The 24,084-nt window shown below is 36.0% G+C and overlaps 1 protein-coding gene across 1 annotated transcript; it reads right to left on the bottom strand.

Annotated features, from left to right (window-relative positions):
• Positions 1–7,606: 7,606 nt before the first annotated feature.
• On the bottom strand, positions 7,607–16,180 carry Smp_124230 (putative DNA repair protein RAD51; the record flags this gene model as incomplete). The annotated part of the gene is made up of 7 exons (XM_018793091.1): positions 7,607–7,730; positions 9,333–9,584; positions 12,058–12,266; positions 14,711–14,802; positions 14,837–14,954; positions 14,988–15,125; positions 16,097–16,180. 7 exons carry the CDS (start codon positions 16,178–16,180, stop codon positions 7,607–7,609), a joined length of 1,017 nt encoding a protein of 338 aa, XP_018647638.1.
• Between the last annotated feature and the right edge of the window lie 7,904 nt (positions 16,181–24,084).

Here is a 24,084-nt window from a genome sequence, read left to right as displayed (position 1 = left end):
CGTATTTTCAAGTCCTGGCTAACACCGTCAGCAAAACCGATGATTGTCTGTAAACTGCGAACTTCAACACTGTTCTCCGTGTATTTATTTATACCATGATGACTAATATAGATCATAATGTGCTTGGAAACCTTGATAGGCAGTTATCAAGTTCTGGGCCGCTTGTATAATTTCTTAAACTCCAACCGACTGCCCTCGTGTTTTATTACTCTTCATAACTTCGTATCATTGCCAAATACCTTTACACTTTGATGGAAAACATCAGAGATAGTTTTCCAATGAATTCTGCGTATCAAATTCTGAGTATCAATCACGCTCAGTTCCCTCTGACATCAAAAATAAAAAACAAACCAGTTGACAGTAGTATAAGTGTAAAAAAGCATAGTTAAGAATAAACTTTCATATTACTGACGAAGCTAAAGTAAAAGTCAAGTCATCTGAAATATTCAGCTAATGACGTTGTGACTACAGCTTCATGTTGACGATTCCACCGGTTACTGACTCTGACCACTGAGCTAACCTTAGAAACTTTAAGAATCAAGTGATTTTATTGTAACTTCGTCATGTTAGTCAAGTATGTTTCAACATCTTTGATCAATACATTCGATCCATTTTCAATAGTGTTCATTCACATGTATTTTACTGACCACTGGATTCCTCTTGTCGATTTCCAATCAGTTACAACCAGACATGATAGTTGTCATTCACCCAAGTTTTGAGTTGTTAAGGTGTCTTAACCTAAGACTAACGGTGCAATATTTGATACTTTTATTGCGTATTTTAGACCCATATGAAATTGTCATTATTCATTGTACTCGCGATTTTGGCTCTCTTGGATTATTATCTACTTGAGCTCGTTTAGAACCTCATTGATTTTAGTTTGATTATAACTAAGAATGGGGCCACTTCCATATTGGTTCGTTGCGTTTGAATTTTTGCTGCTTGAATCGAATAAGCTGAACTACTGTATAATGGGGAAATAATATTTTTTTGATTCTTGATGCTTCATTAATCAACAGGTAAGCAACTTGTATGAATATACAATACCCTCAGTTGAAATTCATTCGCACATTTAAATTTTTTATTCCTTTATTTAGTGGTGTGAATTCGTTGGATAACTATTTAAGTTAGGCCAGGCGGCACCTATACTTTATTAACGTCGTCACTCGATCAAATAGAAGTCAGATCAACGAGCCACAAATGCGCAATACATTCACGCAATTTTTATGCTTCACGCTTGTTATATCTCGACGAGTATAGTGTAAGGCAACTGTATGGACCTATTTATGGACTAATATTATGCGAATGTTCTTATTGTATGACTATTAAGTAACTATATTATATGTATATTCATACTTCCTACATTACAAGCTGTTATTTGACCTATTGACTATTATCATACGATCTACTATTCTTCAGATGTTTTCAATTTATTGGCGATGGTTTCTCACAATCACAGCCACTTTGGGTTTGTTCTTGCACAAATGTTTTCAATTTTATGGTGTGATCAAATAAGCTACCAGACTTTTATTACTGAAGCGTCACGTGAGATGTCTGAAGGGAGACTATGGAGTTATCTTTTATTTTTGGTTTGGCAGATTGTCACGAATCATGCAGAAACTACTTTCGTTTGGCGAGGAATCAGAAAGCTTTGGAGGATTAAAGATGGAGCTGCTTATCGTGCTCAATACTTTAGTGCCTATAGCGATTAACAGACAGCCTTGTAGGCATTTACGATGTAGGTTTCGCAGTATCAAATGAAAATCTATTTAAAAAACACTGAAGTCAGTCAAAAACTATTATTCTTGATAACGTTAAACCAGATGAACCTCGCTTTCCATTACTTCCTATTCAGTTGCTTCTTTAAAAACCATCTTAAATGAGACAGAGAAATAACTGTCTTCTTCAGAGCAGATAAATCCGATGGTTGTCATTTCTATTCCGAGTAACCATTCTGACTCCTGATTCCACCATGGATGTGTTGGATTTCTTACCATGGAAGTGGCGACGAACGTGGATGCATTATTGGCTTCAATAATGTCTAACAACGTCAGTATCAACCTCAAATACCCGCAGTTTTGGTTGTTAGTTCCCTTTTGCGGATCACTGTGCTATGACAGTTAGCATATTATCTCCGATAATTTTTAGTGACTTTCTGAGACGCCATAATTTCCTGTAGTATGCTTCTCGCCAACAGCTATCAAGTTAGAAGTACGAGTTCACCATCGTCAGTAACGACCAAAGTAAAGGATGATAAAAAGACATGACTGAGTAAGAATTGCACGATTGATGGCCAGAAATGTCCAGTAAAGTAGGCTGAATAAAAGAAAAACAACAGATTCTAAACTCGACCTTATCGGATTAATATCATCATCACTTTTTTCAATGCAAAACAACACTCTTTGACTCGACTCACAATACTGCTACTTGTAACATTTTGGAGTCTAAAAAGGGACTGAAGTTCCAAAGCTTTACACCCATAACTGATGTGTCAAATGCCACCATTTGTACTCTCCTTCAATAATATGTCAGCGGTTAGTGATAATGTGATATTTATATGTATTGATGATTTTTTTCTTACATTAATCTGCGTTTATCACGAATCCCAAACACAATAGGTCCAGCTGTGCTCATCAACTTCTCTCTGTCTTAAATCAAACTATTGTGGGAATTGCTAGTTGGTGTATCAATTTGAATACTTCCAATTATCATAGACAACCTTGTGCATTCTTTCCAATATGACGCGATAAGACAAGTTCCGCCAAAAATAACTTTTGGTACATTTATATCAAATACTGTGCAGATGTAATAAAAGTGCCAGATTTTGACATCTACCGACAAGAAGCTTTTTACAAAGATACTTGTTAAGAACCACGGTAACTACAATTCAGCAGAGGTAAAGGCTGAAAATCATCTCTCTCACCACCCCAAATATATAATTCAAAAGACAAATAACCACCTACTACCATTTATATGCTAAGATGCAACTCAAGCCGTGTGGAATAAAGAGACCACAGATACACGGAATTCGACAGCATTGTAAGATCCGTTTTGAAGGTTTCGTGTGTGAAAATCCCTCCATGCATACGTTTGCAGCTTGTTCTTAATGGTTTCTTTAGTTGTACATTCTTGTTAATCTTTGTGATGCCAATTTAGATTCTAATGTTTCATTTCATAACAGTTTTATCATTCTCTCTTTCGCCTTCTCTTAGCTTCTATGTTTCTTTCTGAACTGTGTCTACGTTGTTTTAGTTGATATTTAAACTTGCTGGCAGCAATATTGATTGCTCCGTCTTTGATTGTGCTGCTTGATTTAACTGGGATCGTGCATTTTGGTTGTGAATTGGAGCACTTTCCCAGAATTTGAAACACTTTGTGTTATAAAGTAACATTGAGCGTATTTTTTACTTGATCTATCCAGAAAGGATAGAATAACCCTTATTTTTTGGAGCGCTCGGTAACTTTCTTATATTTCTTATCACTTCGCTATTCATTGTAATTTAGGTCGATTATTGTGGAAACAATTATTGGTTGAATAACTGAGTGGTAATATTTGTTTAGGTAAAATTGTACATTTGTATTTATGATGAAATTTAGAACCGTTGTTATCCCAATCACCTTGTTCTGACTTCGATTGGGTCGCGCTTTACTATTCATTTACCCTACAGTTATTCTTCCCCCAGACCTAGTTTGGATTTTATAGGTTTCGATTTTATAGTCAGATTCCGAAATTGGAAATCCAACGACTGAGACATACTTGTGGTGAACCTCAGCGAAAGAGCTTAGTTACGATATAACGATACGCAAAGTTACCAACAATATACCAAAAGAATTAACACTACAAACAGTTAAATTATAAAAAGGTATATTGAACAACAAAATGGTAACAGTGTTATGAAATGAGTGTTACTTGTAAGCTGCTTTCTGAGATAACAACCACAAATAAGTTCACTTGGTTAACAAAGATTCCTCTGCACGTGATGGCACCAACAGCAGAATGAAGAAGATTAGATCCAGTAGTATTATTCAGTAATGATCCGGGCCAAAGCTCCAACGTCGTGTGGAATGGCCTAAAATGATGTTATAATACTATTATAATCTTCAATCAAAGGCCGTGGCCGTTAAAGCAGAAGAATAGACGGCGGATACAACGTTTATATTTTAAGAATCGCGGTAGTGAAGTCGTGTTATATATAACCAAACAAAAGTATTCGTTTCTTTACCATTGATACAGAAAAACAATAGATATCGAATATAAGTGTGGTTACATAAAAAGTGTGACAAATAGGAAAGATATGTGACCTTTAATTTGTTGTTACAAAAAAAATCGCTAGATATAAATGTCACTATATACTAAAACTATGGTTTTGGCTGAAATATTGTTTTTGTGGCAAACTGTGGCCCATCTAGTGAATCTGTATACGGCGTTAAACAGATGAGTACAGGAACTGAATGATGAAGGGAGGCCGACAATTTCCAAGTGTGCGTGTTGAAATTTCCTATCTCACGTTGCAAACTTCTCAAGTTAATGACAGTGTTATTAGGAATTTGCTGCATTGGTAATAAATGTACGTCCTTACTGTTAGATCCATTTTGAAAGTGAAAATCCCTACATGCGTACATTTGTGGTTTCTTCCTTGTGGTTTCTTTATTTGTATATATTGTTCACTTTTTTGATGCTAATTAAGACTGTAACGTTTAATTTTCTTGGTTTTTCTATCGTTTCTATTGAGTCTCTATGTTCCTTACTGAACTGTATTTAGTTTGTTTTAATTATTATTATTCTGGCGGCTGCCATATTGACTGCTCGCTCTTTGATTGTGTGGTTTGATTTCGACTGGGATCGTGCATTTTTGGTTGTAAATTGGAACACTTTCCTAGAACTTGAAATACTTTGTGTTATAAAACAGCAACTCAAACGGAATCTTACTTGATCTATGCAGAAAGGATAGAATAACACTTACCTTTTGATGTTTTCGGTAATTTTTTTATATTTCTTACCACTTTGCTATTCATTGTAATTTAGATTGAATATTTTGGTATCAATTGTTGGTTGAATAACTGGGTGGTAATATTTGTTTAGGTAAATTTGTACATTAGTATTTATGATGAAATTTAGAACCGTTGTTACCCAAAACACTTTGTTCTGATTTTGATTGGGTCGCGAGTCTATAAACCTATTCCCCCGTTATTCGGCCACATCCGAACCTATTGGAATCTAGGTTTGGATCTTACACTTACCACTTTCAGACATCTGGGTTCATACGGAGTCAAACAAAGCGTTTATGTATGTCTATTTTTTACTCGAATTAAGGGATGTGATAGAGAATGAGGGTGTTGATATACCAGTTTCCGACACCCTTCAGATACGAAAGGGCGACTACTACCTGAGGAAACATCATTAACGATAGGGAAGACCGATAAAGGAATTAGTATACATTTAATTAATTACGTAAATTTTCCCTTGAAAACGTCTAAATAGGTATTGTCTACCTTTAAAGACACCCTCGGAGTGATGCACATGTTTTGAATCTGTCGATTTAATGGTGCTAGATACCCAGATACAATGAGTACTGATACAGTAAAACTAACATCTTTATCAACAACAAAACTTTTCAAGACTAGCACTACAAAACTTTAATCTACGTTTATCTCCATAAAGGGTGACAAACGCCACATCGATAGCAAAAACAGTATTGCACGGAAAACTAGTACATCGGTTAATGTACTAGTTTTCCGTGTATTACTTTACTAATTTCACTTGCTTTTTCTCAAAAAATGAACTATCAACTTGTTTCATAGCGTATTTTGTTATCAACTCTTCAATTTAATTTTGTTTTAACCAATGCATTTGGTATCGGAGCTGGCTTTTGTTTTTCAGTGTTAAACTACTTAAATGTTGTTCAGTAGCTAAATGACTAGCAACTTAAAAACATGATCATGGGAAGTGGTTGGGGTTGTTCGTTTCTGTAATTATATAACCACTTATAATTAATGACAATAAAATACGGTTGACGCAAAACTTTTTGCTTTCGGAAAGTTAGTTTTTAGTTCAATTGAGCAATAGAAATACGTTGTGAAAGCTAAATAAAATGTGCTCTTCTGCTTTGTAGTCTCCAGAAATTTATAATGTCTGAAAATCTTCATATCTTTAATATGAGGTTAGCATTGAAGATGAGGGATTCTTAGGGATATGATATCTATTATTTGTAAGGTTTCCAGTAGTCCGGACATATATATGTTATAAGATATGTCAATACTGATTTTACAATCTGATTTTTAGTTTCTTCATCTATCTGAAGGTAACCCTTTAAGTGTAGATTTGCATTCACTCCACATTTGGTTACTAATAAACTAAAAACAACTACTGCTTTTACGTAATAGTTGCAACAAGTAACGTTGACTTTGAAGTATATCTATACTATAACCATAGTTTGTGAAAAAGATAGACCATACATTTTAAAAAAATGTTCCCCGACCTTACTTTAATGAACCATGTAAAATTCTGAGCGTCGCACCTAAGCGAATATGCTCCAAATTAAACACTAAAATAATATCTGGAATTTTCCCCGAAAAAATGACCTCGATTACCACTCATTACTGACCGAGTTATTACTTATCACGGGACTAAAGGTGTCACACGTATTCGGAGTTTGACAACGCCCTTGCACGTAACACCTTTACAATCCAAGTATACCAACATAGTCAATTCAGAAATGAAGAGGTTTAGAGATATATTTGAAAGGCTATCGATATATCGGGAAGCGTTTAATGTAAGCTGGCTGACGGTTGTAAAAGATGTGTGGCACGGCGTACTCACTCGTGATCTGGTGAGGATCAGTGACTGGGCGCCTTCAGCGAGGTGTGTTCAGTAAAACTAATGAGGTCACCATCAATGTTGGGGACTCACAGGACTATTTATTTTAGGGATTAATATACTGCTACAGGACATTAGACAGTTGTAAGATGGTGGTTGGACGCAGTCGACAGGGAACACTGGGGATAGGTTTTATGCTATTCGGTGCTCGTCAGTAAGGTGAACCTGCGACTTTGGGAGAACTAGTGTTCCCTGGGAGATAAATCGATGGAATTAGACATGCACTAAAGACCTGACACACATTATATAGGTCATTACTCAGTGACCAATCGTACATATTAGACAGTCCTTTGCAGACACCAGTTGCGTAAAGTAAGGTACCACAGTCACTTGTATAGGAATAAATACGTCAACTAATTGTGGAAGCCATATCTGTTATTATGCATTCAACGCAAGAATGTATTTACTGTGCTGACCTAAAAACAGATTACTACTCTTACAATTTAAGCGAAATACAACAAACTTTGAAAACTATAAATCAAAAGACTTGAAAATTTATTTTTATCAATAAATCAATGTATATAAAATCTCTTCCTCCTAAAAAAGTAAACTAAATGTTTTCATAGGAAGCATTAATGTTACAGAAAAGAAAACAACGTGTCAACAGAATAACTATGGTCACATATTTACAACATTCAGAATTTTAACGGAACTGTCTTGTGAAAAATGTCCAACTTTAAGTGAACTCTTTGCACGCAAATTGGTAGGTTGGTTTGTTACAAAACTTCGTTAATCTTTTGCATCACCTATACCGTCGGCAAGAATAGCGTACATAGCTTCAGCTTCCGGTAAACAAGGACTGTCATAGATTTTACAGATTCTAGTTTCTCCACGACCTTTTCTGAGATATAATCTGAAAAGAGGTTGCATTTTTTTTCGAAAGAAATAATTGTACATATGAACAATAATACAAAAATTGTAGGTACCAATGCCAAATTTTGACTTGATAGTTTCAAATAAACTGAACATTGGATAGAAAGTTAATATTAAATATATTTTTGTCATATCCCGATCAGTAGAAAATTTGTATTTCTGATGTTTTGTGACTTAATGTAAGCCACTTCATTTATTTACTCTGAAGACGTGACTTACATTGAGCCACAAAACGTCGTAAATACGATTTTTCTACTCACTGGGATGTTACAAAAATGTGTTTATTATTAATGATACAACAGTAAGAAAACTTTTAAACCGATTGGCGTTAAGACATCATAAATGACTGAGATGGCTAAATTATGATGTGCAAAACGGACGGATACCTGAACAAGGCGGTTACTAAAAAAAGGGAATTTAATGACTGAATATGGTGTGAAGGTAAACAAAGAATTTACGTATAAAAATATGACAATCAAGTTACTTATCAGATGACAGACTACTGACTAAAAGTGCAAATGACGGTCATGCAATTAGCCAATGAATCTACAACTTCATTCTCTATTATCAACAAACGACGCACCATACACAGATTTTCATTAATTGAAGCATATCATATTCAACAACAAAGCTAATTTATAAATCTTGTTGTTACGTAGCATGTGAGTCCATATGTAAGCGACTAATGTTAGCCAAGTATATTAGATAAATCGATACTAGAAAACTTGATAACACATTCTGTTTCGTCGATACTCGTTAACATCACTTCTACATGATTCGGTAAGAACAATAGTAACACAATATAGATTTTAATATGACCACAAGTAAAAACAAAAACACTTATAAGTTAGATAAGAAACCTTAGAGCACCTTCTGAAATCGTTTATCCGCAATGATCGGTTGGAAACAGTCCTATCAAACACGTTCGAACCATTCTTGTACTAAACGCGTACATTAATGTGTACAAAACCAATCTTCTTAAAACTAGCTATGAACTCTAAGTAGTGTAATAAAAAAAACTTGTTCTCGATACTCCTCCACACATATTTGGGCCTAATGTCATATGGAAAAGGAATATAATCATAGAAAAATACTTGTTATTGATTTCTTTTAACGAAGCTTCTATAATCATAGTTTAATGGCAATTAGAATTATAATTTCAAAGATAACTCACTAGGTTTATAGTCTAAATTTATTTATATAAAGGTGAACCTCATACTTAAAATGATCGTAAATAAGGTGACCATTAAGAAATAGTCAATCAGTGTGTTGAAACTGGATTGTGTTTATTTTTACATGGCAAATAATACAACTGTTAGACTTTACACACTTCGACTACCGTACTGAAATAACTACTAGATTTGTGGCCCATTCAAATAAAAAAACAATTAAAAAGGCTGTTTATAAACTTTTTCTTACGTATAGATAGCAAAGTTTTCAAGTACTATGTTATAAATGTCAAAATAATGGCCAACCAATCTGAAATCAGTCAATCACCAGTAACTGTTTAGTAGAGTAACTATCCATCTTAATAATTATATGGTAGATTTGAAAAAAAAAATTAGTAATTTTCATGACTAACCGAGTAGTTGAAGCATGACCCATTATATTTCCACCAATAGGTTTCTTAGGATCAGCAGAGAACATAGCAGCACCGTCAACTTGAGCGACTACCTGATTAGTAATAACCACAGCCACACCAAATTCATCAGCCAGTCGTAATAATGTACGTAAAAATCTAGCCAAATGCATTTGCCGTGCTGACAATTCTCCACGACCAGAATAATCAGTACGATAAAGAGCTGTGGCGCTATCAACAATTAATAACGCATATCTAAAATAATTGTTGAAAATAAAACATACGGGAATGAAACAATGTTTGACACTATTAACAATATTATTAGACAACAGTAAAAAATCTTCCCAACTAAAAAACAAATTATTCGTCATAAGTACAATACAATAGGGAACTGATCACTGTAAACTTGTGGTTTGTTAAAAAGTTAAAAATACAAATTTATGAGGAAACAAGTGACTTTAAGTTTTGCTCTAGTCAAACTGATAACGTGACTAATATGGGCACACACTGTGATTTTATATATTGATAAAAAAATTGCGGTTTGATTGGTAAGTCGCATTTATAACTTTTATCTGTATAATTTAACTCATCTATTCTCATGTATACACAAAAAATATTATTACGTAAGTGTCAATTTCTCACTAACTGTTCATCAGCAGTACTCATAACTACCCAAATATACAAATTTCTCGGCTACTATTAACGGAATAACACAAAGACCGAGTGTAAGCACAAGCTTTTCTCAGTCTTGCAGGAGTACTGTGCATTTGAAGGGTAAAAAGTAAATCCCATAATTACAGACACTAATTTCAAACTGATTTAATGCAATTTAAACAGACTGTGTATCATCGTACAGTAAGACAATGTCATCTCTGTAAAGTTGAAGAAGGATGGTGAGATTGGACAACCCAAACCTCAACCAAACTGCTACAAGACAGTTAGTGTAACTATTTCGAATCTCTGTACGATATATGAGCTAAAACATACGCGCAAATAAAAATAAGCAATATAGAATAAAAACAATATGACATTTAGGTGTTGAAAGTTTTGAAATAAGTCAATATATGTAACATGCAAGTAAAAGAGAATGTAAACGATAAATAATCGTGAGAAAGCAAGTGAGATGATATTTGGTTGTTCAAGCTGTTATACCTGAACGAAGAATAAATGAATGGTGATTACTAGGAATTATTTATGGATCACTATTCAATATATTCATATTTCTTCTATAATAAGCTTTCACTTAACTTATCGGTCATTGTTATAAGATTTATCACTCCTAACTCATTCCCAATTTATCAGTTACATTATCCCACACTCAGCCACTTCCGGCTTGATTCTGTGTGATTATTACTTTTCTTTTTATGTGATGCGGCCTGGTCTGATTGCATATAAGCTACGTCTGCCTGAAATATATTATTTCGTACAATAAGGGAGGGCATTGTGTTCTGGACTGAACCGGGCTGGATTAGGCGAGAAGCTACTATGTAAAGGGCTCAGAGTTGATTCAGGGTTGGTCGTGCTGGTTAACGAGTCATTGGTTTAGCACAGGGATAAGGTTATAGAAGTCGGTATTCTAGTTGGCGATTTTGTCACGTGAAATAGGACAAAACACAAATAAAACTAAATGAAATCCTATTCACTAATTCAAATTAGGGACATTTAAGATTTTAGTCTAAACTTCTTGTTGGGTTTGTCTAACGACTCGAAAATCCAAAGCATGTAGAAATTTTCCGTAATATGGATAATATGGTTTTCAGAAGAACATGGTTATCTGGAAGCACAATGAAAACACGACAAATTTAAAAGAAACACCAGTATCGAGAATATGAAAATTGTCATTTTTAGAAACCTGATTCCAACTAATTTTCCTATAAACTCGTTGAAATGGAGAAAAAAACACATGGAACGAGGGGTAAGTTATTATTATGGTACAAAATAACAATGTTTTAAATAGTGAGATTAATAAGCAGAGATAGATGTTGCTTTATAGTGGAATATTAGACGCGCGTCTCGTCCTACCTGGGACTTGTCAGATGGATGTACCTACATCCAAGTGTTGTTCACTTCGAGACTCAAACCCAGTACCGTTTGCTTCGAACGCCATCGCGTCATCTACTTAGCTATTGAGTCCAGATAGCCACTGGTTTGCGCAATTGGGTAAAGTTTAATTTATTTTTTATTGGCTGTTTGAAACTTCCTATTGGCGTTTAGGACAGCAACTGATCAATCTTTTTTCAACATATGTACATTCTGTGTGGATTGTCTTAATACGGCATTGTGACCAAAGTTGGATAGTGAATATTATCAACTCTGGGATGCAGGTACATCCAGCTGACGAATCCCAAATAGGATGAACGTGAGTCCTGGATTCCACTGTTAGCTACCATTCATAATGCTTGTGACTTAGGACAATATAGAAGCAATCTGCACAGGATACATATATCCTAATAAGAGAATGATCTATTACAGTCCTAAAAGTCAATGGAAAGATTCAAACAACCAATGCAAAAATAGTGAGAATAGTTTGTAAGCACCTGTAATATGATCCTGATTATCTTAGCAGAAAAGTCCAAGTTGCATGCTAGTAAAAACATTAAATAGTTAAATGATAAACAGCCATTAAACTAAACTTTATAATGGTATTCATGTTGCTAGTTACATCTTTACTCCTTACTATACCATAAATGATGACTTTATCAACACTTTAAGCTAGGAAACACCTTACCTTGACTCACTCATCATAGCCGCTGCGTTAATAAGTAATTCCATTTGGTGATCAGTATTATAGGCTCTTGCATAAGCCACATTGTCTAGGACATCGCTACCAGATAAACCATATCTTTCTGCAACTGCTAGCAAACGTTCAGGACGAAAAGTGCCTTCCGTATCAATATATAGACATTTCCCCTCACCACCACCCATATCAATGGGTAACTAGTAACAGAAAAAGAAAAACACAGCTGACTGAATAAAAGCGCTATACAACCACTCCTCATCTTGAAGCAGGACATATCCTGGAGTAGGAACAAGTTAAAAGAAAACTAGGGATGATTAAGCTCAAATGTGGCATTAATCCATAAGGCCCCTGATCATTAGTCTGGGCCATATTGCAGATGTTTGGTAGCATGGTTTACAATTGGTTGTAATGGCTTAGATGCATTCAACCGTTCTTCTCTAAGACCCAGAGTTTGAATTTTTTTTATATCTTTTATTGTGCTAGTTACCGATTCTTATCCACTATGTCTAGTCATTTTTACTAACACTGATACTACAACTATTTTGCCATTTCAGTATTCCCGTTGATAACTTGGTATCAATGTTCCAGTGTGGTGTGTGACAACTTGGGCCGATGCACATGTCCCAGGCTCTATACTATTTATGATTGACTCACCGTATAGTATACTACAATTTCAATAAGACGTAAGTGACAGTATATACTGCGGTTACACGAAGTTTAATATCTGTAACTGGCAACTGTGAGATCAATTGAGATCAGTTGAGTATTTTATTGATACAAGCTTTCCATTCGCAAATATTAATTCAACCACATTACATCTCATCATACAACTCAGAGCACCAGACAGGCATGGATAAACTCCTAAGCTCTAGGACACTGATAATTCTAACTTTGTACGTGAACTCCCTAATTATCTGTTTATTTGAGAACATGAGATGCTACACAAGTGAAAATGGTCAAATCCAAACATTGTGCTGCGTAAATATTTTACAGTTATGTAAAAAAAAGCTGCTACGTTACAGCACATCTGACAATAACTAATGAGAGGATGTACTTTGTACATAACTTGATGAATGCTAAGGAAACTTTGTATTCCTGTTCAATGTTGTCTAGCATCACATTAGTGAAGTCATCATACATAGAAACCACTTTAAATTATGAACATGAACACAGAAAACTCAAGAAATAGCAGTTTGTATCCGAACTGGGAAACATTTCCTTCAGTCAGTTACAACGTAGGACCAGGCACATATATGCATCGGTCCAAGTTGCCACACCACATTAGCACAACAAGATGAACACTGAATTCATAGTAGTTACTTTAATGGTAGAAATATATAAAAAATAGGTTGCATATAAGAATATAATACAAAGAGAAAGAATTAGTTCGTAGAAAAAAGGCATAAAGTAATTTTAATCTCACGGTTTGAGGGAAGATAAAGAATGTATACAACTACGTCATTGCGATCGACTCTGAGCCATGTCACCCAGAGTTTCCGATCATTGTTTACGAAAGTCACACGGACCCCAACCAAGTAGTCTACATCTACCAACATGTCTCAGACTAGAAGTTAGTGACTTTATGGACTGATGCCACGTTTGGTTTGATTGCCCCCAACTTTCTTCCAACCGTCTCCAACACTAGTCAGCATTGCGCGTCGTGATAATCGGTGTTCAGCGTACATAACACGTGGCCCAACCATATCAGTCGGTGAAGAGTTACAACCTCACTATTACTTACCCGGTGATTCTAGCAGATGCTGGCAATATTTCTAAAACATCTGTGACCAAATACTAGTACTTACAAGTATCTTTTACTCTTAATAGCCAAGTTTCGCAGCCATCAAGTGGAAGACAACGAACTGCTGTGCAATATACTCGTCCTTTAATTGATAGACGGTCTAACTTCCCTTTTTAAAGTAGGTATTTGAATCGAACTTCCAGATGAGTTTCTGGGAAATCAATATGAAAATAAATGTTTCACCGAAATAAGAAGGTAATAAGCTTTTTAACGAGTAACATTTACTGCCGAGTTTGAATGGTAGCTTACTTGCCGACACTGATTTCCACCTTGCTAACGTCAATTTAGCAGTCGATAATGTTGGCTCTGAAACTGCATAAGTTTGAATGTTAAGAAAGTATTGAGTAAATTTATCATGTTATCAAGGATATTATTCGTCAAGGAGCAGTTTTGAGCTTACTCAGTAGTGATATTTGGAGTGACGATACTTGTTTGTAAAGAATGATGAATGTTCTGAACTTAATATTCCTATAAATCTACTGCTATAACTGATAACTTTCATAGTTTGATCTCAAAGAATTGTTTCATGTCAGAAACCTCTGACTAGAATAAACCACACGAAAAACAAAGTCTTGTTACCTGAAGATAACTGGAAATATCTGTAGTGAGTGTACCAACTATTTCAAAGACTGTAGCTTAGGTCTAAATACTATATCGTATCTAACATTGTTAACAGAGAACTCTGAATCTATAATGCTTGCTTAGTTTAGCTTTGGTCAATCCAAAAACAAACAATTGAAATGATGAAATATTTCTTAAACAGTTTCTCAGAGGAAGGTGGTTTATTTAGGGAACAACCATTGTATTACAACACAAAAAATTTAGTGAAATCTGCCTTACCTGACAAGTTACGGCTAAAGTATGACATATTTGTGTTTTTCCAGTTCGGAACTCTCCAAACAACTCCGTGATTGATCCAGTTTCAATACCACCTACAGTGATAAGCAACTAATGTATCACCAATACCTTGTAACAGTTTATCTAACTCTTTTGAGCCAGTGGTTAACTGGATAATTTCCGACCGTTTTTGGTGAAATTCAGTGGCAGTTGTAAATCCAAACGGGACCAACTTTTGAGCAGCTTCCTGCAATGTAGTAAACGCCTAAATTATTTTTACTATAATTTTGTCAGCTTTAGCTTCGCTAATCCCTTTTACTGCCAGCAAAGTTTTCTTTGGAACAAACTGGATACTTTCAACAGTATGAAAGCCTGCCTCTCGAAGCTTTTTAACGTCAGCAGCAGCAATCCCAGCGGACTGAAAAAAAAAGCTGAAGCTTACGAAAAAATAACCTGTTAAACAAAATAACAGTCAATCAATTACGTGTAAACCTTTTTAAGAAATGTGATAATATTAATTGTTTGAACAATGACTTCGCCATGTTTTGCAGTTAACACGAAAATAAACACCGTAGCTCCGAATTTTTTCAACAAAAACATGGACGGGAATGTTAAAGCTATCAATAATCTGATATTTCTTTGGCACTTGACAAAATGAGTCATCTAAGGTCTTAGCTGGATAGTCGACTGTTTATCAAAGTATAACTGTAAAAAGGCTTTGCACTGTTACTCCATGGTTGTTACAAGATAATGAACAGTTAGCCGTTATATAACACTCACTTCCAACTCAAACACTATAGCATTGCGATATTTTTAGCAGATGAAGAACAGGGTTTTGTGGCATTGATTGATGAGAAAAACAGACGATGTGCTGTTAGGAAATAAAAAGGCGAAATACGTCTAGCCGACTGAATATTGTCTAGATACGACCCTATTATTGGGTTTTATTCACTGAATAAGTACTTTGTTAAGACCCACGCACTTTGAAGTGGAACGTCAACTAATTTAAATGAGTGTAACACCTGCAGTAGTTTTTTCTGACGTTTATGTTTTAGAGCTGAGTACTTGGACGAATTTGTAAACCTTACGGACGAAAAACTTATGAACCTAACTCTGAGACGTGTACTGATTTAAACGATCCACAAATGCGGGGATTCTCCCAAATATTATATTGGCTAGTTTTCATGGTAGGTATAAATACATAACCAGAGTCCTTTAATGACATATGTAAAGGAGCTAATGCCTTCAAAAAATTTTGAGTTAACTGATTGCTTGCCACCAAGCAACTTTGAGACCTACAGCTTGCATATTTTATAAGAAGGTGAATGTTAGTACGATAGCACTTAGCACTTACCACTGCAGTTGTTTTTTATGGATAGAAAAACTTACTTCTAACTTTTGTATAAGCAATGGACCACAATTTTCGTCATCTACTCGATCATCTACGGCACAATTAGACTCCTGAACAGCCATAGAGATTATCGTCTGACTTTCGTTAGATCAGTGTTTAGCTTGAGGATGAATTGAGCCAAGTGTGATGTGAAGCGTATAAGGGAATCTGGAATAGAGAATAAGAGAAAAGGTGAGTGGACGACATTTAGTAAAAAACGAAATGGACTACAGTTAGCAGTAAAAAAAAAGTGGTGAGATTAAAGCAGTCAGATGATAAGAACTAGTTCCACAAAGCAACATTACGATAGGACTTCGTACCAGGCGGTCAAACTAGGAACAATTAAAACTTGGTGCAATGTAACAACTTTAGTTCAGATTTTGAATGGTTTCAAATGGTTCTGGAGGCAACAGAAGAAGCTTTTATTCAACAGGTTTCTGTATCCAGTGACAGTAGATCGCCCATGCCTCCAGGTAAGAACTTACGTATATTTAACGAAAAAAAACTGGAAATATATTAGTAGATTATAGAGAGGTACTGTCCTTAGTCCTTAAGGATATGCCATGGGAAGTCCCTCAAACTAACTCAGCCGACAGAGAATTCCAGCATTTGACAACTCTTAAGGAGTAGAGGGGATGCCTACAGTCCGTTCCATGTTGTTGTAGGGTCATCATCGACTTCCTTCAACTTCAAGGACAACAAACGCGCATCAGTTAGTCGTATGCCATGGTATGGCCCGTGTGGTGGTGGTCTCACTACCTCCTCTGTTCTCATTCTTGCCAATATATTTCCGTAAAAACATCCTTTGTGTTACACGGTCATCAAAGCATCCGTAGTACCTTGAAACATCGAAGGAGTAATCCTTATTAGTTATTATTATTATTATGGACCACGAGGTGTGACTTTGAAGTCAACTTTTGGTCACACCACTCCAGCTCAAGTCGAGTAGGCTCCCAATCATTCGACATAGATTATCTACGTTAGCAATCCACATTGTGTCTCCAGGTTCTGGGTGTTATCCCTGAGGTTTGTGTTTTAACCGAGCTTATGTAGGTATTTGATAAGATATACAGAAGTGTATAGGATATTGTAAGTCGTTAGGAGGTCACCTCTTAGATGTCTGTATTCCAATGAGGAAAGGCTTAGTGATTTGAGACACTCTGCATTAGGCTTGAATTTGAGTCACTGTAAAGGTAAGCAAATCCCCAAATAGGTAATTCTATGGGTCCTCTACATTGGTGGTGACCTCATTAGTTTTACTGGACACACCTGGCTGAAAGCGCTCAGTCACTCATCCTGACCAGATCACGAGTGGGTACGCCGTGACATACATCTCTTACAACCGTCGGTCAGCTTACATTAAACGCCTCCCCATATATCGATAGCCTTTCAAATACATCTCCAAACCTCTTCATTTCTGAGTTGACTAGGTTGGTATACTCTGATTGTAAAGGTGTCACGTGTAAAGGCGTTGTCAAACTCCGGATACCTTTAGCACCCTTACCCCGAGCTGATTTCGTGACTCGCCTTTGGATATGTTTCAATGTATTCTTCAGGCCATTGGGCACCAACAGTCCTAGATCCTTCTCAACTTGGGACACCTTCAGAAAGGAGTTATCCACGATGTCTTCGTAGTCTATAACATGTCCAAGATGGACTACTTTACACTTTGAGATGTTAAAGGTAAGTCTGTTATTGTTCGCCCAACTTCAAAGTCGTGTGCGATTCTCATGAATTGTCAGCTCATCATCTTGGTTGCAAACTTTGCTCCAGAGTTTCATATCATCAGCGAAAAGTAACATACCAGACAACGCCTGCCGAGGAAGATTGTTTACATAAATTGCGAGAAGATGTCCTGGTACTGAACCATGATGGACCTCACTAGAACACTCCTTAACCTGAGAAAAAGTGAGGTTTACCCTGGTCGTAAAAAGCCGATTATCCAGATATGTACCGAGTCAGTCAATTAACATTGGTTTGATACCTGGCCGTTTGAACTCATTAATATGATTGACCTTATCAAAAACTTTTGATAAGTTACGGTATATAACCTCAACTTTCCCCTTACGACCGAGCATGGTTATCCACCTGTCCACTGTATTCACCAGGTTGGTTATACAAGAATGATCCTCCCTGAAACCGTGCTGTTAGGGTCAAAATAATTTTACGAACAGCAGGTAGTCAGGCAGATCATCGCATATCAGACATGAATTATTAATCGGGATGTATGCTGCATTTTTGTTAGAATACCATCAAATTCTTCAAAGAACGAAATAGATTTAGTGATAGAAGCTACCGTCTTTATACATAGTGCTTAGTAATTCCAAGCTTTAGTTTAATAACGATAAACTTTTGAAAATTTCTTTTTCATCCTGGTGATAGGGATTCTTCCAGTAGATACAAATTTCTTCTGGTCAAGTGTGTAGGAATATCTATAATCATTTGGTGAGGCAAGAAGTTCTACTTATTGGTGACTTTGGGCCTGGAAAGTAGGTCATCCGTTGTTATTTAATTGGTTATAGGCCTGCAGAGACCTTTGCAGTGTCCTCATGAGATCTTTGCTCTGGAATTAAAATTAACTGTTGCCATATCAAGTCCAAAGTTATCATAAAATCCAAACTACGTTTGGGTGAAGTATGCCTGTCCGTGGAATACATATATTAACGCGCGACTCAATCGAAATCAGAACAAGGTGATTGGGGTAACAACGGTTCTAAATTTCATCATATATACAAATGTACAATTTTACCTAAACAAATATTACCACTTAGTTATTCAACCAACAATTGTTCGCACAATAATCGATCTCAATTACGATAAATAGACAAATTGATAGGAATTATAAGAGAATCACCGAACGACCCAAAAAGTAAGTGTTATTCTATTCTTTCTGGATAGAGATTTATCAAGGAAAATCTTTGTTAAGAAGCTTAATTCATTGGCTTAAATTTGATCATGAGTGAACATCAAAGTTGAGTGGATAACGCGATGGCGTTTGAAGCGAAAGGTACTGGGTTCGAGTCCCAGAGTGAACATCAACTCTGAGATGCAGGTACATCCAGTTAATTAAAACAACATGGATACAGTTCAAGAAGAAACATGGAAACCCAGTGAAAGCAGCGGTAAAACTGGGAAAACTATCATGAAATGAAACATTACAACCTCAAACGGTATAAATTAGATTAACAATATGTACAAATAAAGGAACCACTAAGAAGAAGTTGCATATGTATACATGGAGGGATTTTCACACATGAACTATTCAAAGTGGATCTTACAGTTATTGCTGAGGAACATGAAGATTGGATGTTCATATTTGAGCTTTCCGTAAGATGGTGAGAACACTTTTATTTTGATTATTCTGTAGTTTTTTGTTACATTCCAATGAACTCATCTTATGGTTTTGTATAATTATACATTTTTGCAGTACTTGTGTAAAATTATAGTCTAGTTCGTTGTTAACACTATCATAATAATAGACCTAATGCTAAAGGCATAGATATGTCATGATGTGACCATCTCATGTACAAGATCTTACGTTGAAGTCACATCATGATCTATCCTGACTCATTGTATCGTAACAATTAAAGGTATAATACTTAGTACTTCTGAAGAACATATTTAGGCTGAAGATTGGATAATATATTCAATATGAATAAAGATAAGTTATAAAGAATGATCGCATCTGCGATGCTGAGCAATGCCATCCGGTTGAATGCATGAATATTCCCGCGTTTACCACTGTTGGCCTTCTCTACATGTTAAGTGTTGAATATATATTGTCCATGTTGTCTTACGATCAGGTTTGGGAACTGTGTGGTTAGGACTAATACCACCGCAAGTTCAATCGAAGAAGCCAGACACTGTAGTTAACTACTCGCAACAAATCTCTCATAATTCGAAAGCCTCGAGGTTCCAGTAATAGGAGTAGATGGTGTTCTTCAAATCCTTCCAGCAGGTCAGTCTGCAGACCTAGTAAGATATTACTGAACCCTGGCCAAATCATCCGGTAGTCGGGTCAGTGAATGTCGAACAGTTCACCGATCCTCGTTAAGGTCAAGTGCAACCAATGAACATCAGTTAGTTGCGCGCCACGGACCAGTTCATGCAGCAGTGGTTACTCTCTGTTCCTTAAACCTACTTTTACCGATATATTTCCGAAATAACTTTGTTTGTGCTGTATGGTCATCAAAGCAGCCGAAGTACCTGGATACGGCGAGAGGTTGATCCACCTTGGGTACTAACCGTGAGGTGTGACTTCCACGATGGATGGTTTTTCGCACCATTCCCGTTTAACTTGAGTGGGCTACTAATCATTCAACACAGATCATCTATGTCGATGATCTACATGTCTTTTGTAGAAAGAAGTTGACCGCTGAAGCGTAGCGGTACAGTCTTCGTCAAAAGAATGCAATATAAAATGTCATGAATGTCCTAAAATCTATGTAGTTAAATTTTAAATGGGTTCTAGAACATTTGACAAACACTGTATAGCAATGCTTAACTGTTTACAAACACTCAACTGTTAATAACTCCTAAATCATCTTGAGCCTCAACAACTGGTAATTTAACATTATTTATCAGGCATCCATCTGTACCTTGGTGTCCAACGTGCATCATAATGCGGCTGAAGTCATTTGTATGCAGTTCCTGAGGACCGAGTCATTCGTTAACTTCGGCGGGAACTTTTGAACCACAAATATTTTTCTCTTCGGTTTGTGTAATTATTGAAAGGCTATCACCCAACACCGAGCTCCGCTGAACTCAGACTTCCATCTATTAACGTTTAGGGGCCTCAATGCCCATAGAGAAGGAAGGGTGGACAGAGATGTGTACTATTTCCGGAGAAAGACGAAATTGAGGCACAGCAATATGAATTGTCAATAAGCAGTGTCGCGGTGCAGATATGAATACTTCTTTAAGCACATTTTAGTAGTTCATAAATGTCCCTAATTAGTAGCTCATTAAACATTCGGCAGTAGTGCTGACCAAGTTTTCGAGCATTAGTGAACTACATTTGTGTATGAGGCATGTCCATAACCAAAATAAAATGGCATCTCTACTGATGTTAATCCTTTCTGATTGTGCCCAATGTGTTTTACCTATTCCAAGAAGTCGGGTTGTATCTACCCCCTTCTGCTATTTGAACAACTTTACTGTCACTTGTATCACAATGAGACGTCGTAGCTCTTCTATATGCAGGCATAATTTCCCTGAGCAGTTTAAATGGGTAATTTTGCTTACTCTTGTTAGTGTCTGTTAGAAACGACTTTACGGGATTGTGTCACTTAACTGGTACCCAACCGTTCACTTTTATCCGGCAGAAACTTTAAAACGACTACTAGTGGAGATTCATGTGTAGATAGCTTAAATAATCAGTTTTGAAAATTACACTATTATATGGAGCTCTGATATACTAAATGCAAAGTACTAGGTACCATACTCCGATTGAGGATTGAAAAATGATTGTTCTTAGTCCTTGTGCTCTCTGGTAGCTAAGACACAGGCTAACCCGAAGTGTATGTACGCATTCATTACTAAACGGAAGTCGACGAACCAAGGAGTCCTGCACATCCAGTCCTCTCATGTCACTAGACAGCTGGACGACCTTCCGAGATCAAAAGATAACGGTCCGTCTGGAATTTCTTGACCTCGCTAGAGCCTTTGACAAAGAGTCGTGCTCACTTATGACAAAGGTTGCGAAGATGGATTCCACTGATGTGCTATTGTCTTGACCTCGAAGTTATCTGGAAACCGGACGTTCCACAGCAGGATCTTAACGTCAGTAGTCCCACAAGGAACTGTTTTAGGTCCACTTATTTCCCAAATTTCCATTAGTGACCGCTTAGACATAATTAACTTGCGACTGTCGTGTATGTTGAAGATGTAGAGATATGAAAGTCGATTAAGATCTATTTACTACTATGTAGAACCTTACAGCGATGAGAGAATGGGTGAGAACTTAACCCATCGAAATTTCACGCCATTAACATTAGGCTTCACTGCCAACAGACAACTTACACCCTATATGGAAATCTGCTCCTAATTGTCACCCCGGGGCGTGATCTCGGGCTGCTAACCATAGAGAACCAAGATATTGACTCAAAACACATTAGATATGGAGCTGGAACAGATGTATATCTTCACTTTATACGAAGACAAAATATTGCAACCGTCGCCAAACTGTTTCTGACACTGTTTATAACGTACTCACGGCCTCAACTCGAACTCCACAACGTTACTCATTCTCCATTTTCTAAAGAGATATAAGTCTCTCAGACCGAATAAAGCAAAGTGGGTGGTAGGACTGAGAAACATACATTACAATGACACACTCTAACACGTGGTTGTTCTCACTGAAACGAGAATAAGGAGCAATCTGTTAATGGCATACCAAGTTAAGAGCATACCAAGTACGTCAGTTCTCCCCAACACAAACACCATACCAGAATTTCAACACCCCCCACGAGTGAAACCTCAGAAATTTCACATCAAAAAGTGAAATCACACGTGCTCTTTCACTTTCTCACTTGCTTAATGGATAGCTTAAAGATGAGACTTAACATGTACTTACTTACTTATGGGTTACCATCTCCCGCTTAGAACAGTTGTGTCTGATGCATGTTACCCACTGTCGTTATCACCACATATCAGCAGCTAATTTCTATCCCTCTTGTTATCATTTTTACTGCTCTTCTTATTCTTACACTTCGGTCTGCTCACGCTGTCTGCAATACCAGTTAATTAGCTTATTTGTGAATTAACTGATTTTTTGAAAAAGTCGTCTTACTCTAACAATCGAATTTTCTCGTCATTATTTTCCATGATGTAACCAACTAGCATCTTGCCAGCTAATGTGATAAGTGCTGGTTCCAAAAACTTGGCTGTTCATAGACAAACACATTAACTCTAATTACAAGAAACAGAAACCCTCAAGTAGTGCATTCAAGTGGCTGGAATATCGCTCTTATGACACTACCGAAGATCTAGAGCCGTATGGAAATGAAAAGAGACAAGCTCAAAGAAATCAACCAGTGAACACGAGTTTGTCTCAAGGATATTGGATTCAAGTACACTTTGCCCGCCTTCACCTAGTCGCTCAAGGTCGTGCGACGAGAGGTAGCTCCAACCAATGGCTTGGCACATTTTTCTTCTATATCCTTTTATCTGAATTACTTACCCTAGTTGGTGTTCGTCAGACTGCGCTGTAACCCATTTTCTACAAACTTATCGTAAGCATGCTCCTGGAGATAAAGCTCGCTTGATTTAATTATTCAGAGACTGATCTATAGATCAGTTTTTCTGTTATACCTTCCCCAAAATAGAAAAAATCGGTAGGCTCACTCAAATAAGCCCAGTCTTCAAGTATACTTGAAGTAAACGGCGTAGTTATGTATATCGAATGCACCGACAATTTTCGTTCTCACAAGGGGGTTTTTGTGGAGATTTAGTAATTTTATAGTTAAGATCATGAGTCAATTGAAGCTAGACGATCGTGAACGATCTAATTTCTTAGGTTGCGCTTATTGTTGTCCGTCCTTGACATCTTTGTCTGGTTGATCGTATCCAAGCTGTCGCTTCCACTTCTCATTTCTCCTTTTTTCTTCTTTTTTTTTTTTTTTTTTTTTTTTTTTTTTTTTTTTTTTTTTTTTTTTTTTTTTATTTTTTTTTTTTTTTTTCTTTTTTTTTTTTTTTTTCTTTTTTTTTATTTTTTATTTTTATTTTTTTTTTTTTTTCTTTTTTTTTTTTTTTTTTTTTTTTTTTTTATTTGTTTTTTTTTCTTTTTTTTTTTTTATTTATTTTAATTTTTACTATTTTTTTTTTTTTTTTTTTTTTTTTTTTTTTTTTTTTTTTTTTTTTTGATTTTTTTTTTTTTTTTTTTTTTTTTTTTTTTTTTTTTTTTTGTTTTTTTTTTTTTATTTTATTTTTTTTTTTTTTTTTTTTTTTTTTTGTTTTTTTTTTTTTTTTTTTTTTTTTTTTTTTTTTT

Source organism: Schistosoma mansoni, chromosome 1 (assembly GCF_000237925.1).
Source record: "Schistosoma mansoni strain Puerto Rico chromosome 1, complete genome".
Lineage (NCBI taxonomy): Eukaryota > Metazoa > Platyhelminthes > Trematoda > Strigeidida > Schistosomatidae > Schistosoma > Schistosoma mansoni.
The sequence above is the reverse complement of the archived record's forward strand: the minus strand, read 5'-3'. Positions and strand labels throughout refer to the sequence as shown.